The following is a 17,778-nucleotide window of genomic DNA, read 5'->3' as shown; positions in this document are numbered from 1 at the left end:
AAATTTTATTTATTTCGCGTAAGTAGGATGGTACATAATGGGGTAAAACCGAAACTGTCCAAGATGGGTCCGGTCTCCCCTATATATTAGCATCTGCACAAAGCCAATAAGCTTTTATGGAACCTATTTACGAACTGTAAGGTAGTTTAACACTAAAATAATTTCACCATACTACTTTGCTTCTTTGTGCTTTGCGGTACGTAATTTAACTTTCTATTTTTCTGGTTTTAGCTAGTGCTTTCACATGTGCATTTCGCGCAGGGACCAACTACTTTATTTCATTCTTCCAACCAATTTCGAGTGTATTACCCGCTCAAGTATAACGGTACTGTAATCCTTCAGTTTTCATTGTCCTATCACTTGTTTAGGTGAGTTTTCATTCATAGATAAACATTATGTTTTTCGTAGACATTCATCGCTGTATCCATACTCTCTTCGGCAGTACCCATGAATAAGCGAAAGGTTAAAGATTTCGTTGGTCCGAGACAAAGAGCTCGTAGAGTTCGTAGAATTGTCGATGAACAACTAAATGGAAATGGAAATGATTCCGTCACTTGTGACAATGAGGGAGTGGGTAATTTACCGGAAGAGACGCCAATCAATTATATGGAAGTAGGGGATGTTGGTATTGTTGTTGGCGATAGTTTGTCGAGTCACGGTGAACGTATTGACGTTTCATCCGTTGGGAGACATAGTGATGTTGAAGGAAGTCATTACGGTTCTACTGAAGATGAAGAAATCTTTGTAGATAACTTTTAGTTTTGGGCATTTAGATGAAGCTCAAGAACTCGTTTCGGATAACGATGATCGCGATAATCTAAATGATTGGGATTTGCGGCATGCGTCATGATCGTTCATGATTGAAGGCATGCGCCCCGTGGCGCACATGCTTTTGTAATTATCGATTTTGGGAACATACTTTTTAACTGTTGTTTACAGTGTCACACAAAATTGTTGTTGTAATTCCGAAAACAGTTTATGGAGGGAAAACGTGGAAAGATGTTTTTCATAATACAGCATGTAGACATCTGGTGGACATCAGTAAATTAAACCAATATTTGACATATCGTACTATAGGCTTACAGTTGTCTTAGCTAACCAGATCCAGTAATAAGACAAGTTGATATCTGTTAGATATAAAAAAATATCACGTTCTACTAGGGCATAAGTCGGCTATCATGTCTCCTGCCCACAATTCCCAAACAAACCAAAAGGCATAAGTAGTTTCATTCGTCATTTCATGGTAACGAATAATAGTATGGAGACGGTAACCTGAATAGGAATTTTCTACGAACCTTCTTCATTGAATTCTTTCCAGTCTGTCTTTGTAACCCCCTTTATAGCATCAAAATATTGTTGAATCTGATCAAATAATACAAACAGTAGGGTATTTTACATGGACATTATATCATCTTGTTTCATTACCTTATATTTGTACAGAACAAAATATGATTAAAAACGGATACTGCTTATCAGAGGTAGAGTTCAGCCAGTCTAGATACATAAATAAAAACGTCTGTAATAAATGGGTAGGTGTGTCGGGCTAAATTGAACGTAGGGGAAGGTAAGTCGTATTTTTAAAAACGAAGGGGTAGGTTTGTTGGCCTCAACTAAGCGAAGGGGTAGGTGTGTCGCCCGGTTTCCAACGAAGAGGTGGGTATGTCAGATTAGTTTAATTGGAGGGGTTGGTGTGTTGTTCAATTTCCATCGAAGTGGTAGGTATGTCGGACTGTGTTAATCGAAGGAATAGGTGTGTCGATCAGTTTTAAACCAACGGGTAGGTATGTCTGTCTTAATAAAACAAAAGGCTACATACGACGGTTGAAACTGTAGTGTATTTATAATGTGGTAGATGTTTCGGGAGCGTTTTTAAAGTTTTTATTGGGTACATATGTCAGGGTAGCTTTGACGGGAGATATTTTTCCATTTTGTCCAGGGTTACGTATGTCGGGGTAGGTTTGTCGATTTTCGGGATACGTCTGTCGAAACCTCTAGCTACGTGTGGCGGACGGTAGCACTGTCCTCATGCCCCTGATCATGGTCGAAGCAGACCAGTGGGTCCCATGAGCGGTGGCGGCTGGTGGTGTTCAAAGTGTGGCTAATTGAGTAGGGAGTTAATGTATAGAATTTTTATGAAAATTTTTTTATGCTTTATGAGCAGTATGCAGCTGCGAATAACTATGATTTTTTCTGCTTGCTAGGCCATCTGCTAGACAAATAGCAACTTAAACAATATTCTTTACTCGGATAGGAAATTTCAAAAAGAAAAGAATTTAGCCGAATGGTTAGAGTGACCGAATGCCAGTTGGATGTATTAGAGAGTTGTTTTTCTACTATAAATGTTAAGAAAGGGATACTGATGGATATCCATTTTACAATGTGTAATAGATGTCCCCCAAAGAAAATCAAACAAAAAAACAAAAACAACAAACAACAAACAAAACAAAACAAAAACAAAACAAAAAAACAAACCAACAAAAAAACAAAAAACAAAACAACAAAACGTATTGTCGCAGATGAAAAAGGAAGAGTGGTTATTTCTTCTCAGAGATACACTACCCACCAGAACAGTCGGATCATCCTCTGCGACCTTTGGTGTTTTTAACCACGAAAGATAGGCCATATGGTGTTTCGCGCAGGATTTTGTGTGTGTTTGTGTTAATTATGCACAAAGAATAAACGGGTGTTCTTCTTAGAAAGATAAAATATTACTGTTGATTTTTCTTATATATAATTTAAAATTCCTTCACGGGTTTTGAACATCAGCCATAGATTTCAAATATTGGATCACCCCCAAGGCCGACCGTTTTCGTTGTCCCTACGTGGCATAGCCTTGTGATATTTGGGGTAACGAAAGAGAGAAATAAGTGATCGAATATTGATAATCTGTGAAATTTGTCATAGCACCTCCCGAGGAAATTTAAAATTACATTATCTGCTGCACACGAAAACTATGGCGGAACAAAGTTGAGAAAACGGCTGAATGGTGGTTTGATACCGCATCTTAGCTTGGGGATGAAAAAAATCACCATGGTTTGTAAAAGATGAAAATATGTGTTAGCAATTTACGAGGGAATGTGAACTGGTGTGGTAAAAGAAAACAAGGTCAACTGATAAGATCGGTGTCACCGACACCTCGGTCAACCGGAAGGAGGCAATAAAGTGATATCTGCTAAAAGGAGGTCAAATGAGGGCGGAGTTTGAGATGTTCACAAAGGTAATGTCTGGTTAACACTCTTCATTTGTTAAAAACAAACGAAAAAAGTTAACAGTGAGTTAACCGCAACCAATTATTTGATTAACCAACAAATTATAGTTTTGTAGGTAATGAAAGAAGGTTATTTTATTGATTTTCACAACTTAAATGGAGTAGTTAATATCGCTTAATTTCAGTACTAAAATATGAAGTTATAAAAATTGTTACCGAGAAAGGAAAATTTTATGACACAGACTAAGCTCGAAACAAAGACCATTGTGATCACAGTCTCATTTTTTTACCATTCTAGCACGTAAAATGTTAATTAACTTATCGATATATTTCACCGAAAAAGAAGTTTTAGCTTAAAATATCTTTTTTTTCTTCAAAATTGGTTGTGTTGGGTATTTAGACCACTAAAGGGCCATGTCATCCTAAAAGCCTCCTTTAAAAGTTTGTTTTTAAGTTAAGTTTGTTAAAAGAAAATTAAAAACTTTTATTTTTTATTGAAAAGAAAACTAAAATATTACATAATCAATTCAGTTCGAAATGAAATCTGACCGATAAAAAATATAATTGTTCGATGTAATTCAGAACAATGAAATAAGTATTGCCTGCTAATTCCAGACTTACTCCCCACCCCTTCATCCCGTCCCATCGTCTTTGAAATCTGCATGCCACATTAGAAATCTAATTGTTTTTGCAGTTGAAGAAAATCTAAGTTTGGCGTAATGCAAATTTTTAAAAAACCTATCCTATTGATGCCTCAAAAGCAGCTCAAAACCCGTTACAAAAAATTACAATTAATTTTAAATTACAAAAAAGTGAAAGTTGGATCACTTCATGTCCATTGACAAAAAAATATAATACGGAATGAATACCAAAAATATACATTTGTCTATCGTTATTGAAGTATCTTCAGATGACCCTAGGAAATGGGAATCACTTTCCAGCAAAGATATTGTAGCAGGAACTGTTAAAGTGGTGTTCTCACCTATCATAACCTGTTCTTCAGAAGCCTCTCATGCCCAAGTATTCCTCTTAATGGGAGCTGTAGTTAAGAAAGAGTTATATAACATGACATTGACAATAAATGCAAAAAACAAAGATTAACTAACAAATATTTAGATGCAAATCCTGGAATAATCCTTTGAATCAGTTAGGTGTTGTGGTGGTTATGCATTGTAAGGTGCATATATTTTTAACTGATGATTGATCACAGTTACCCATTGCTGGGATACCTCACTGAATGTGCTTGATTTAGCTTTCAAATACTTCAAAATTACTTGCAAATCAAAAGTGCTACTCTTGAATTCAACGTCTAATTATTCTTTTCCACCAAATTCAACCATAACGGTTATACTTATGTTTTACATATTCTTGAAAAAACAAAGAAAATATAAAAGAATCCTTAAAAAAACAGAAAAAGAACAACATAAATATTGAAAGAAACTATTCTTCTCATCAAAATAGAAATTTTACATACTGAGTTACGCATTGTTGCCTTTCTCCATGAGCTTTACAATCAAAACTAACGATGTCCCTAGAACAACGGGGTCTTCGTGGCCTAGGCCAATTGTTTGGCTCAATGCAAGAACCAAACAGTTGGCCTAGGCATAGTCATAGAAACCTGGTTGCTCCACGCTGTGCTGTAAATGCCATATGGGTCTGCGGTGACTTGTGGTTGAATGTGGACAAACGGGCCGCCAAAAGATGGACGCCCGTACATCGCTCATCTGGCCACCGAGGAACCTCCTGAAGACCTAAAAGAGTTGGTCAAGAGGTTCTGACAACATGAGGCCAACTAAGTAGAACTAGAGCCGCCCGTTCAATCTGAAGATGATCTACGTGGAAAACGTATCCTCGAATCTTCCGTAAAATGTATTGGTAACCGATATCAAGTCGGCTTAATGCGGAAAGCCGACGACGTAAACCTCCCAAACAACCGGTGGTCTGCATTGAAGAGGCTCTACGCTCTCGAACGACGTTTTCATCGAGACATAGAGTTTGCTCGAGAGTACGATGCAGTAGTCAAGGAGTACATCAACTTGAAAAATGCCCGACTCGTCACGACCCAAGAAGCGCGGACGGAGACGAGAAAGACGTGGTATCTACCACACCACGAGGTCGTGAGCCCATCCAGCTCATCGACCAAAGTCCGTGTTGTATTCGATGGAGCTTGAGTTCGGTGGCACATCGATAAATCGAAACTTGCTTCGGTATCAGATGACTGTTCACGTATTTGGAGCAAAATCATCTCCGACGACCTGCATTTTCGCCCTCAACAGAACGGCCGATGACCATCGCGACCATTTTCCAAAAGTAGTTGATAGTGTTCGACGGAATTTTTACGTCGACAATTACCTCGACTCATTCGACTCTGAAGACGAGACAGTCAAACGGTCCCGACAAATGAAATCCCTTCTTCAGTTAGGTGGGTTCAACTTGACAAAATGGACGTCGTCATCGAGGACGTTGATAGCAGCGTTACGGGAATTTGGCCTCGCTTCGCCAACTCTGAACCTAGACTTGGAGAGACTCCCCGTTGAAAGAGCGCTCGGGGTGATGTGAGACAGCGAAAGAGATATGCTGACATTCAAGATTCGGACACCTTCGAGCAATCAAACTATAACGAAGAGAGTCTTATTAAGCATCTTCTCTCGTGTCTACGACCCTCTGGGACTCGTAGCACCGGCTATCTTCCTCATGAAGTCTTTGCTCAAAGACATCTGGACACACGAAGAACGGATTGGTTGGGACGACGCGTTACCTGAAGGATTGGGTCAACGTTTCTATTGCTGGTACGCAATAGAAACAATTGATGGTATCACCTTGAAAATTTGGAATCCCTTTCGGTTCCAAGATGTTTCCGTTCCCAACGCGGACGTTGGCCTCAACAGCACCTTCACGTCTTTACGGATGCAAGCTCCAAAGGTTACGGAGCAGTAGCTTACTTCCGTACCGTATTCGAGAACCAGTCGATCAACGTGTCGTTGTTTCGTCAAAAACGCACGTCACACCAGTGAAAGGTGTCACGATTCCAAGTTTAGAGCTACAAGCTGCAGTAGAAGGTCTCAACATCGCCCTCACGATTTGCCGTGAACTGGAAATCGACTTACGTCAAGTAACCTTCCACATGGACTCACAAACGGTGCTGCGTTGGATTCATTCGAAAAGCTGCCGATTTGAGGTCTTCGTCAACAACCGCATCGGCAACCGCATCGCACCGGAACACGGGTCGTCGACAATGGCGTCATGTTACTGGAGACACTAACCCAGCTGACCTCTGCAGTCCGGGCATCGATCCAAAGGACGTCACCGAGTTGATTAACTTTCACAAAGGGCCTCCGTTTCTCAATCTGGATACCTCGGAATGGTACACTTGGGAAGAAATTACGGAGCCAGAAGAAAGGGATGTAAACGTGATTCGTATCCTGGCAGTAAAAACGGAAGATGAAAACCACGTCATCGATCGATGTGTCACCCGGTTTTCCAGTCTGTTGAAACTCCAGTGGGTTCTAGCTTGGAGTAAAAGATGTACTAAAAACGCTCGGGCGAAATTACGTAGCGAGAAACTCATGGTCTGTGAGCTAACGGCAGAAGAAATGGTGACGTCGTTGGTAATATGCATCAAACGTACGCGGGAATTTGCTTTTACTGAAGAACTGTACGCCCTTCGCAAAAATCTGGAATTGCCACTCAGATCCAAACTTCGCATCTTCAAGCCCTTCTTGGATGAAGTCGGGCAGTTGCGAGTAGGTGGGCGTGTACTTCACGCGCCAAATGATTACGCAACTAAACACCCCATACTCCTGCCAGCTACTCAACTTTTAACAAGAAGGATAATTTGGGATTATCACATTAAACAAATGCACGTCAAGACCGAGAGATTGCTGACTGACTTACATTCACGCTATTGAATACTTTCTGGACGCAAGGTGGTAAGATCTGTAATCAACAACTACTGGCCTTGCAAGCGCACGTCGTCGAAGCCTAGCCCTCCGTTGATGGCTTCACTACCAGTACACCGTTTAACACCTCATCTGCCCGCGTTCACGTACACCGGTATCGATTACTTTGGACCTTTAACTGTTCGAGTTGGTGGAAGAGGAAGACGTCATAAAAAACGCTGGGTTAGTCTTTTCACGTGCCTTGCGACACGAGCTGTCCACCTGGAAATAGCCAACGTGCTTAGTATGGAGGAGTTCCTATTCTGATTCTCTCATTTTGTCAGCCTGCGCGGAAAGTCGAAGGTTCTTCAATTTGACAATGGAACAAACTTTGTCGCCGCCGAGCAGGAGTTGCGACAGGCTTTAGAAAAAATTGTTAATAGACACGAAAAGCTTCAGACGATAATGACCTGTCAACAAAAAGAGTGGCACTTCTCTCCACCTCACGGACCCCACTTTGGTGGTGTATGGAAAGACTTGTACAGTCTTGCAAGCGGGCAATGAAGATCAGCATAGGAAATTGCCTAGTCACAGACCAAGTATTACGAACCGTCGTTGTTGAAGTGGCAGCTCTGTTAAATGCCCGACCGTTAATGCACTTAAGCATGGATCCAGAAGATCCGGATCCCTTAACGCCCAATCACTTCCTATACGGTGGAGCTCGGCCGTACTTGCCCCTCCAGCTGGCAGACGGTGGAAAATATGAACGTTACTACCAAGCAGATTTCTACAGAGCCAAGCCATATTCCAACACTTTTGGAATAGATGGTTACGTGAATACGTTCCCCACTTAACAGAAAGAAGAAAATGGCAAGAAAATAGGCCTAACAGTCTTCTCCATAACCGCCCTAAATTCCTCTTTAAACCTTCTTTTTGGTCGCCTGGTAGCTACCTGACAGGCTCTTCAGTCCCTCTTACATCATCCTCAGCTAGTACCTAGAACCTCACATGATGAAAAAAATTGTGTGACGTGATGTCTTCGATATACCTAGAAGCTTTATAGCATTTGAATGTAATTGAAGCATAAAATGAATATTAAAGGACAACGGAATATTGGTGATTGTATATTCAATTTAAAAAACTTCATCTTTTATTGGGATTGGCGGTATAATAGGACTGATCCGAAATAGGACTGCGAGAAATAGGACTGACTTTTAAAATATTTTAGGTCAGTCCTATTTTTATTTAGAGGCAATAGTCCTATTTCCATTTAGTCCTATTTCGAAAATGGTTCTCATTGGAACGATGAGCCTCCAATCCGGTAGGCAATATATTGCGTAAAAGCGTCGGCATATCTCCATTTTCCTTTTTGAAATACCGATGGTGTTTGCTCATTACTTAAATGGTTCACAAAACCTTTTTTCTTATGCTATTTTAATTAAAACTACAGGAGAACATGAATAACATTGTATTTAATAGAGTTCATTTAACAAAATACTATTAGAGCAACATCAGAAATATTTAATACTTATATTGCACTTTATGTGGTCATAACAAACTTTTCCAATTGCACTAATGTTTTGCTATTTTTGCACTATGTTTTACTAATGTTAAATTATGTTCAAACTTTGTTCTTTAGTATACCTTAGATCAAGTCGTTTAAGTTTTGTCTCATTTTTTTCCTTGTTTTGAAGTCCAGTTTCATTTCCTTTTTCGTTTTTGTCTCCTCAAACACAGAAATAAAGCGCGTGTCTTTCCCACATCATCTCTTCCTTCATTCACTCTTATCGTTCTTCACCCTCATTCTCTCTGTTACGTTCCCAGCACGGGGAATCAGTAACAAAGTAGAAATTAGAGTGATTTTGCATGTGGCATGATATGCAAAATCACATGTTAAATTATAAAATAAGCGCTGCTCTTTTTTAAAGCCGTATTTCACCCTTGCAGTCCTATTTTTTATTCCGTACAAGAGAGCCAAAGTTTCTATTTCCCATTTAATACTGGCTCTCTTGACTTTCCGAAAATTTTTTCCTCCTACTTAAGAAAGTCTTTCCCCTGAAAGAGAAGTTCACAAAAAAGCACCTTAAAACTAAGCTCGATAAAACTAAGCTTAAGGAAAAATTTAATTATCTGAATTATCTAGGTCTGAAGCGCGGCGTGCTCTCTTTTCCAGCATGTCAGCTGCGCGTTGCCATTCCGGGGCGAAAAAAACGACAGTGAGCTGGTAGGCAATCTCCAACTGGGCTTTGAAAGATGAGCTGGGCTGGGGAGAAGGCTCCAGAGCGGGCAGACTTTCTGAAGAGAAGGATGGCTTTGGCGAACTTGTCTTCGTCAAAAGTTCCACCTATCCATGAACCTGCAATTAAATTTTCATTGATTTAACGCCTGCTTCGGCGATTTCATTGGATTGGGGATAGTGCGGCGATGACGTGCCAGCTGATATGCCCCAGAGGGAAAGAAAATTTGCGAATTCTGCTGCAGCAAACTGTGGTCCGTTTTCAGACCAAAGCTTTACGGCCGCGCCTACGTTCGAGAAAAACGCGCGTACAGCGTCAATGACTCTGCGGGCGGAAGTGTTACTGTTGAGAAATGCGACGACATATGGCCATCCACTGAACTGGTCGATGAGTACTAAAAATTGTCTGCCCCTGACGGAAGCCAGTTCAGCGTGGATATGCTCGAAAGAGGGCTGTGTGGGTTTGCGCGGGTGCAGCGGTAAAGGGGGGTGAGACGGCAGACGAGCCGTACATTCGTCACACTTTTTTGCCGCGTTCTCAATGTCTACGTCCATGTGCGGCCAGTAGACGGATAGGCGGGTGCGTCGACGGAGCTTAGTAGCTCCTTGATGCATCCGGAGGAGGTCTTTAAGTATGTCCTAGCGGATGGCTTAAGGGATGACTATAAGTGATCCGACAACGATCATGCCGTCGTTGTCGTCGATAGCTAGTCGATCGCTTGCGCCCCAGTAGAGCCTAAGGGAGGGTGAAAGGTTGCATTTGTTGGGTGGAAAACCTCGTATGATGGTTTCGCGTAACTCTGTGTGAGTCGGGTCTGAGGCTGCAACTTTTTTAACTCGTTCGAGTACGGGGTCCAGGATCGTGGTGTCTGAACCACCGATTGTGTTAATGATGGCAAGGCGAGCGGAGTTTGATGGAACGCCTTCAGCGATTTCGTCAAATGGCATGGCTCTGTCGACTGGTGCCCGGCTGAGCGCATCAGAGTCGAATTTGTTTTTTTTTCCAGGGATCCATCTGGTTTGGAAGTCGTACCGTTGCATTTTTAGACAGAGACGCAACAGGCGTGGATTATCTAGTTTGTCCAAGCTGTATTCCTTCAGGATGGGGACAAGTGGCTGATGGTCGGACACTAGCTCAAACGTGGACAGGCCTTCAAGGAACTGCCGACATTTCTGCATGGCCCATGCGGCCCCCAGGCCTTCTAACTCAATCATTGCGTATCGGGTTTCCGCATCTGATAAAAATTGCGATCCAGGTTGCACAATCTCCAGTTGCCGTCGGTTCCTTGTTGTTTCAGGACGAATCCAAGGCCTTTGAGACGGGACGCGTCAACATGCAGTGCTGTGGGACGAGAAGGATCGTAAAAATGCATGTCAGGGATGACCGAGAGAGCGGATCTCGCCTCCTTGAACGCCTGGTCTGGCCTGGCTATTTTGTCGGAGAAGTTGCCAACTTGTTGACAGAGTCCGAAAAATGATCTCAAATCGGTAATGTTTCCTGGTTTCGTGAATTCTCTAATGGATCTCGTCAGCTCGGGATCAGGTCGGAATCCACTGCCATCAACTACATATCCGCCGAATTTTACAGTAGGTTGGGCGAATATTAGTTTTTCCTTATTCAGTGCCACTTTGTGTTCAGCAGCGTGAGCGAATAATGTGCGTACCAGTTCTAGGTGCTCTTCGTAAGTGGCGGAAAATACAAGGATGTCTTCAACGATCCGACGGCTATTTGGGTTGTCGTCAAAAACGTCTGACACACGGCGACTGTAGTCATCACCTCCATGGGTCACGTTGAATGGTAACCGTAGGTATTGGTACCGGCCAAATGGGGTGGAAGAGGTCGTGAGATCGGTCGAATTCTCGTCTAGTAATACTTGGTGGTATCCTTTTAACGCGTCCACCACGGTAAAAAACTTCATTCCAGTTGGGATTGTACGGACCGCTTGGAACGGTGCCACGGTCTCAAATCGCGGGCGGATGATGCACTTGTTTAGATTCCGAAGTCTACACAAAAGCGGATGTTTCCATCTGGCTTGATGACTGGGATAATGGGATGAATCCATCTCGTTGGGTGGGTGACTTTCTTGATGATGTTCTGCTGCCCGAATGAGTCCAATTCATTCTTTAAACGAGGCATTAACGGCACAGCCACGGGTCGAGAACCGCGGATTGCAGTTGGCTGAACATGGTCTTTCAACTCGAAGTGACATGAAGGGCCACTCATGGGCCGGCAGATGCCGTCTAATTTGGTGGGGAAGTCAGCCATTAGCTTCTGCAGATCCCTTTCCTTGCCTGCCATGGTTGCTGAATTGTTGCTAAAGATAGACATGGTCGGCGCCACGTTGGGAGAGAGCAATGTAGAAAAAATCTGATCGACGTTGACTGTTGGTGTAGGCGGCATAGGTGTAGTAGGTGGTGAGGAAGGGGTGCAGTTCGTGCGTCATTCCCGAGCATTATTTTTTTATTTGTCTTTACTTGAATTACCCGACCATGCGGGTACCCGGGAGTTAACATCCCCATAGCTATTTGGGTCCGTTTCGAGAGGACCGGTTGCCTCAGGTCGTCCAAAACATGTATGGTGGTCGTGACGGGTCGCCTTACTTCATCATCAGCCATCCAGTCGAGGGTGGTCCGGAACGTTCCGTCATTGATGATGGTTGTGCCAACCGCTGTCTCGGGAGCTGCAGCGTGTTGCAGTTTCACCTTAGGAACAAATTTTTGGTATGTGGCGGACGGAATGGCGTCAATTTCGGCTCCGGTGTCAGGCAAAAAAGGGATGGTTGTACTGCCAGTCAGCCCACGACGAGGTGAGATGATGACTATGACCATTTCATTGGTGGAAACTGCTGCTACAGAAGCTCTCGTTGAGCTGATGTGGTTAATTTGCGCCTCTTTCTTTTTTCCTTCGCACACCGCCGCGAAGTGGCTCGTCCATCCGCAGAAGTTACATTTCTTTTCATGAGCGGGGCATTCTTCTTTTGGATGTCTTATTTTTGCCCCAAAGTTCCAGCAACCGTCTGAGGTTAGTTGAGCGTTGGGACTTTCCCCCCCAGATTTAAAACATGGACTTGGTTGGGTTTTCTTACTATGGCCACTTGCTTTTATCTCGGGCCGTTGCTTATTTTTTTGTAAGTCGCACTGGCTTGTTGGATTGAAGCGGCCGTATTCTGCTTGAGGTTGGATGCTTGCTTAGCCGCCGCTTCGGTGGTATGGATAACGGTTAACGCCTGGTCAAGGGTGAGATTCGCGCCTTGCTCCAGCAGCTTGCAGCGAATATCGTTACTCTGTATCCTGTATATCACTTGAACTAGTATTCGATTAACTTCGCAAGCGCCACAGCAGTCAGTAGCGAACTCAAATTTACGTGCGATATCTCGAAGCTCGCATAGCCAGTCGTCGACGGCTTCTTTGGTGCGTTGCTTCTTCAGTGCGAACTGTTCCTTCCAGACGTGACGGTTACGGCCGGTGTTACACCTTTCTCGCAGCGTTGTGATAATAATGGGGATCTTCAAGTTGGGCGGCTGTTAATCCGAATGAGAGGAGACTTGAGAGTGTGGGTCGCGATAGGGCTGATTTCAGGAGATTTTCTTGTGTGCCGGTCGTTCCGCCGCAGGAAGGACGGTATCGATCGTCGACACTTTGATGAAAATCGACCATTGAGCCTCCCAGAGTTCAAAAGAGTCTTTGTCAATTTCAAATTTATCTAGGTCAAATGGAGGTGGTAGGCCGTATGGGCGGAAAGGGCGGTTGTCAGCCATCTCGATCTCTGAGAATAGCCACTGAATGTCCAGCTCTCCCCGTTCCCAACCGTGAAACTCTTCCAGTGTGTATGATTTTCAGTTTTTTTTTCCACAAGCGAATGTACTTTGCACACACGCACGCACAGTTTGAGTCCACCCACAAGTGGCGCGCAGCGAATCTGGTGGTGCAAAATGGAACTGGAGCGGTCGGTCAACGATGCTCGTTTTCGACGTCGTACTCACGTTCTTCACTTCCGCACTCAGTTAATTTGCTATAACGCACGTAAAGTAATTGTTACTCTTCGAACTAGCGAGAACCTTGAACCTAGAGCGGTCGGTCAACAATGTTTGTCTCCGACGATGTACTTACGATTTTCACTGCCACAGATCTCCACTGCTGCATTGAATAATTTTTTCTGAAACACACGTAAAGCATTTATTTCTTGTTCGTTAAAAATAGTGGGCAACTAATACGAAGGTTCAGAACTACCACTGCAGTATGTTACGACTTGTAGTCGGTTTCGATTGATCAAATCTTGTTGCTGTAAAGCAACTATTCTTACGTGATCATTCATTCAAAGTGAATTGCTTGGTTTGCCTTCACACGAAAAAGATTGACTTTTTGATTCCCCCATCAAGTTGCGCTGTGCTTCACTGGTAGTGATTTTGGTTATTTCTGGTGGACTGTCATCGAATAATAAACACAGTTGTATCCATAAAAATTTTCTGTTTTTTTATACCTGTTTTTTATTATAATTATGATACTATTCAATTTCAACAGTACTTCACAATGATTTTCGGCAAAAACATTTCGTCGAAAAAAACCGACGATTTTCCTTTTCGGAAACGTACTGCATGTTTACGTCGATTAAATCATGCGCCCCTAGTCCACCGCTTTTAGACAATTTTTCGGTGCGAAAAAAAACAAGCCGCTAACTAAAACTAACAGTGTGGTACGCTACGCCTTCTACTCCTATTTCATCTTTGAGACGTATCAAATTGAAGTGAAACATAGTCCAAGTGTAAATGCCGGGGGCTAAGTGGTATAATTCTTAACCGAAGGTTGTTCTAAAAATACAGGTTTATTGAATGTATGGTTGAGGTTTTAGAACCCTTCACGGTCGGCGACCGGAACGGCGTTCGGGGTGAGCAATTTTTCAGCGGTGGGTGGAACTAATGACTCTAGGGTCGTAGGGGTCGTTACTGCACTATGGTACGGAGTATTGGGCTCTGATCTTTCCTTCGGTTAAGACTCTCCGTGAAGGTCTATTAGGATTGGATCGTCATGCTCGTAGCATTCTTCGTCAGTCGGGGTGATTATTTCTAGTTCGTCGGGGGGGGGGGGATCACCTGAAGTGGTTTGCTTGCGGTGATCATTATATTCGACACAGGGTTTCTGTTTCCAGAACAGGAGTTGTACAACTCTTTAATCCGATTCACGACGATTGTTGCTGTATTTGTTAGTTGCAGTTGCTGTTGCTCACCATACTGAGTTAGGTGGTCTCTTATTAATAGGAAGGCTTCTTACGTCGCGTTGCATGACTTCGCTTTTGTAGTCGGAAGGGGTTACGACGTTCGTCGTTGGCGTGATCAGAAACTGGTCGATGTGCATCATTGGATCACGGTCATGATTTAGGAAGAACGGTGTCTATAAGGTGGAGGAAAAACGGAGTTCTTATAAACAAATGCTAATGGACTATCATTTCTTCCGTTTTCGAAAATCCTTGATCCACCCACGTAGCACATGTTGGTCAAACGGACATCCTCAGTACATCTCATTTGGTAATAATAACATCTTACGGACATCCGTGGTACCTCAGACCTTCGGGTTTGATTTCCATTATATGAATATTACAAGATCACCAGGACAGATGCCGGGGGACATCCGAGGGAGGTTTCTTAAATTTGGTAAAAGGAAAAGTAGAACACTTTGGCTGGTGTCGATATCCGGTCTCCCCACAGCGGTCAGGTGTTTTACCCTTTGGGCCATTGACTACATTATGTTCTAACCAGCTAACATTTTTTTACAATACAATAAACTTCATAACATACTTGATGATGCTTATAAAGATCAAGTTGAAAATAAAGTTAACCAGTGGTCCATAAAAAGTAATTAAACAACACTATGATAAATCAAAAAATGTAACTTAAGTAAGACTTGTTAAATTTTTTAAGAAGACTTAATTATTTGAAACTAAAATGCTATCGTAACTAACGCCTGTTCGGAATTTTTTAATATGCTAAATCATATATTGTTTCTTAACTTTTTCTAGCTTACGTTAATTTCAATATCTTGGTTCCTGTACGCTAAACGGCTAACCTGCGGTTTCATAGCTCACGGAAGTTTAATTTTATGCCGCTGACGCTACGCTACAAAACTCAAACTAATCCGAACGTTTTCCTAGCATATTATATGCGAGCTAGCGACGAGGAACTTGATGAGACTAGCAGTTTGAACATGGCCAAAGTTCAAGTTACCAGTTTTGTACGGGGAGCACAGTAATGATAGCTAGCTGAAGACACGCTTTGCGCCAGTTGCATGCGATGGTGTTAAGGCAACCAAAAGGAAAAGGAAGAACGGGCGAGTAGAGACATCACAGAAGATTTAAACGTACAAATATATGACAATGATTGAGAAACTAGGTTCCGTGGGTTATTACAGGGTATTTTACATTACATTATACATTACCGCATGACTCAGGAGACTGATTCCGCGATAGACGCGATGGGAAGGGAGAGGAATAAATGAGGGACACGGAACGATATTGTACCCAACTTTTGTCACTGAGGCGGATCTAATAATATATTAAACATAGTCAAGGTGTATTTGCGTCGTGGTTAAAGGCATAATTTTGAATTGCAGGTTCTTGTGTACGAGCATGCTCATTGGAAGTAGAGTGGGATTTTTAGAACACTATGTCGGCGACCGGAGTGGCGTTCTGGGCAGCGATATACTTCCGGGTAAGGATGGACTACTGATTTTAGGGTCTCCAGGGTTGTTATTACGATTATTGCAATATGGTACGGGGTTTCGGGCTGCCATCCTTTTGTGGTAAAGACCCTTCGTGAAGGGCTGTGAGGATCAGATCGCTTTAGTCGGGGCATTCTTTTTCGGTCGGGGCGGGTAATTCTAGTTCGTTGGTGGGATCAACAAAAGTGGTCTGCCATCGGTGATGTTCAAGTTAAACAAGGGTTCCTTTTTCCAGATCATTGATTCGTAAAGCGGTTCAATCCAACTTACGAACTCGCTGTGTTGGTTTGCCTGCGCAACCTTCGATTTTCTTCATGCGGTTACCGTTCAACTTCGTGATTCGATATGGTCCCATAAATAGCGGAATAAGTTTTTTACTATTACCCGCTATTGAGGTCTTAACATCGATGAGGATTTATCTAGTACCTTGAACTCCTGTTGTTGGGCGCGCCTCATCATATCGGGTTTGCTGTTGCTATATACTCTGAATGAGGTTGTAATATACTTCAGAGGAAGGCTTAATCTATTAATCTATTGTCCCAAATCTACTGCTAAATCCAAGGCGTATAAAAATTGTTAACCTATGAGCGCTGCTATTATTATCAGGAAAAATGTTTCTCGAGCTAGTAAAATGGAAGGGTTTGGGGAATTTGAATGCAGTCCAAAGGGTCCGATTGGTAATGAGGTACAGCAAAACAAATGGAAACAATTACCAAATAGTACCAAAACTTCCTTCGAACCGGAGTTGAACCAGTGACCTATGGATAACTCGCTTGACATCCTACAGTCCACCGCTCTACCAACTGAGCTATCGAAAGGATAATTCAAATTCGACTTAGTTTTCTACACGCTTCGGGGCAACTGAGTCAATTTCGGAAAGTAGTTACATAAAGTTTTTGCTTCTATCCCAATTTGCACACAAAATAGCGTTGCATGACGGTTGCCTTGGCCTCTTATGATTATCTACACACTGCTATCTGGTGCAACGCAGATGGTAGGAGTCGAACCTACGCTCCCAGAGGGAAACTGATTTCTAGTCAGTCGCCTTAACCACTCGGCCACATCTGCTGAAATGTGTATCGAGGGCGATTCATTCAGTGCTAGTATGACAAATCATAATTTCAAATACAATTATGGACATGAATTTTTCTTTGAATTTCTTTTGGCGATTTCCAATGGCTGCCCTACAGAGTAGGGTTAGGGCAGTCAGAAACCTTGCCATGACGTCATGCACTAGCCAGGGCATTGACAGGTTTTGAGTCCATTGGAATACATTTTTTGTCTTGGTGCAAGCAGACGCTCTTGTAACGCATATTTGTAAACAAAAAATTTCAGGTGTTGAAAGTGTAGGTTGTAGTTTTTGTGTGGAATGGTTGTAGATTTGTTTATGCTATTAATTGTGGAAAGTTTATCGTCTTCCGACAATATATTTTTTATTCAATTAGAATCTCTTAGGAAGTTTCCGATTATTTGGACTTGTAATAATAAAGAAAACAAATATTGTCCTTTTAAAATTTTTAAGTTTGTGTGCTCATCGTGTCATGCAGGCTTAGCAACTATGTCCCAAAAGGCAGAGACTTGCTGTTTGTGTTATTGTTTGGATGCCAACGATGTATCTCACAGTGAGTGAAATTTCTACATCATTTAATGATACTATAGAGATGTTTTTCCCATATGAATTACTTTAATGGAAAAGAATTTTAAACTATAGCAAAAAAAAATCGTGTTTATTAATATACTTAAAG

General features: G+C 42.4%; 1 protein-coding gene and 2 non-coding genes across 3 annotated transcripts; 1 reads left to right on the top strand and 2 right to left on the bottom strand.

Moving 5' to 3' along the window:
• The first annotated feature begins 6,059 nt into the window (after positions 1–6,059).
• Positions 6,060–7,116, top strand: LOC130688542 (uncharacterized). Its single transcript, XM_057511519.1, has 2 exons — positions 6,060–6,294; positions 6,374–7,116. The coding sequence occupies exons 1-2, from the start codon at positions 6,060–6,062 to the stop codon at positions 7,114–7,116; spliced, it is 978 nt and encodes a 325-aa protein (XP_057367502.1).
• Positions 7,117–16,763: 9,647 nt separating this feature from the next.
• Trnay-gua (transfer RNA tyrosine (anticodon GUA)) lies at positions 16,764–16,851 on the bottom strand. The gene is given in 2 exon segments: positions 16,764–16,799; positions 16,815–16,851. It is a non-coding gene; the product is annotated as a tRNA-Tyr (tRNA).
• A 168-nt stretch (positions 16,852–17,019) lies between these two features.
• Trnas-aga (transfer RNA serine (anticodon AGA)) lies at positions 17,020–17,101 on the bottom strand. Its single transcript has one exon. It is a non-coding gene; the product is annotated as a tRNA-Ser (tRNA).
• Positions 17,102–17,778: the final 677 nt, after the last annotated feature.

This window comes from Daphnia carinata, chromosome 9 (genome assembly GCF_022539665.2).
Source record: "Daphnia carinata strain CSIRO-1 chromosome 9, CSIRO_AGI_Dcar_HiC_V3, whole genome shotgun sequence".
In the NCBI taxonomy this organism is placed as follows: Eukaryota; Metazoa; Arthropoda; class Branchiopoda; order Diplostraca; family Daphniidae; genus Daphnia; species Daphnia carinata.
This window is presented reverse-complemented; position numbering and strand designations above follow the sequence as displayed.

Bases quoted from the DNA above. Each gene is read 5' to 3' on its own strand.
- LOC130688542 (XM_057511519.1), top strand. From the start codon at position 6,060: ATGTTTCCGTTCCCAACGCGGACGTTGGCCTCAACAGCACCTTCACGT. The intron at 6,295-6,373 runs GTGAACTGGAAA...TCATTCGAAAAG, and splicing joins CATCGCCCTCACGATTTGCC to CTGCCGATTTGAGGTCTTCG.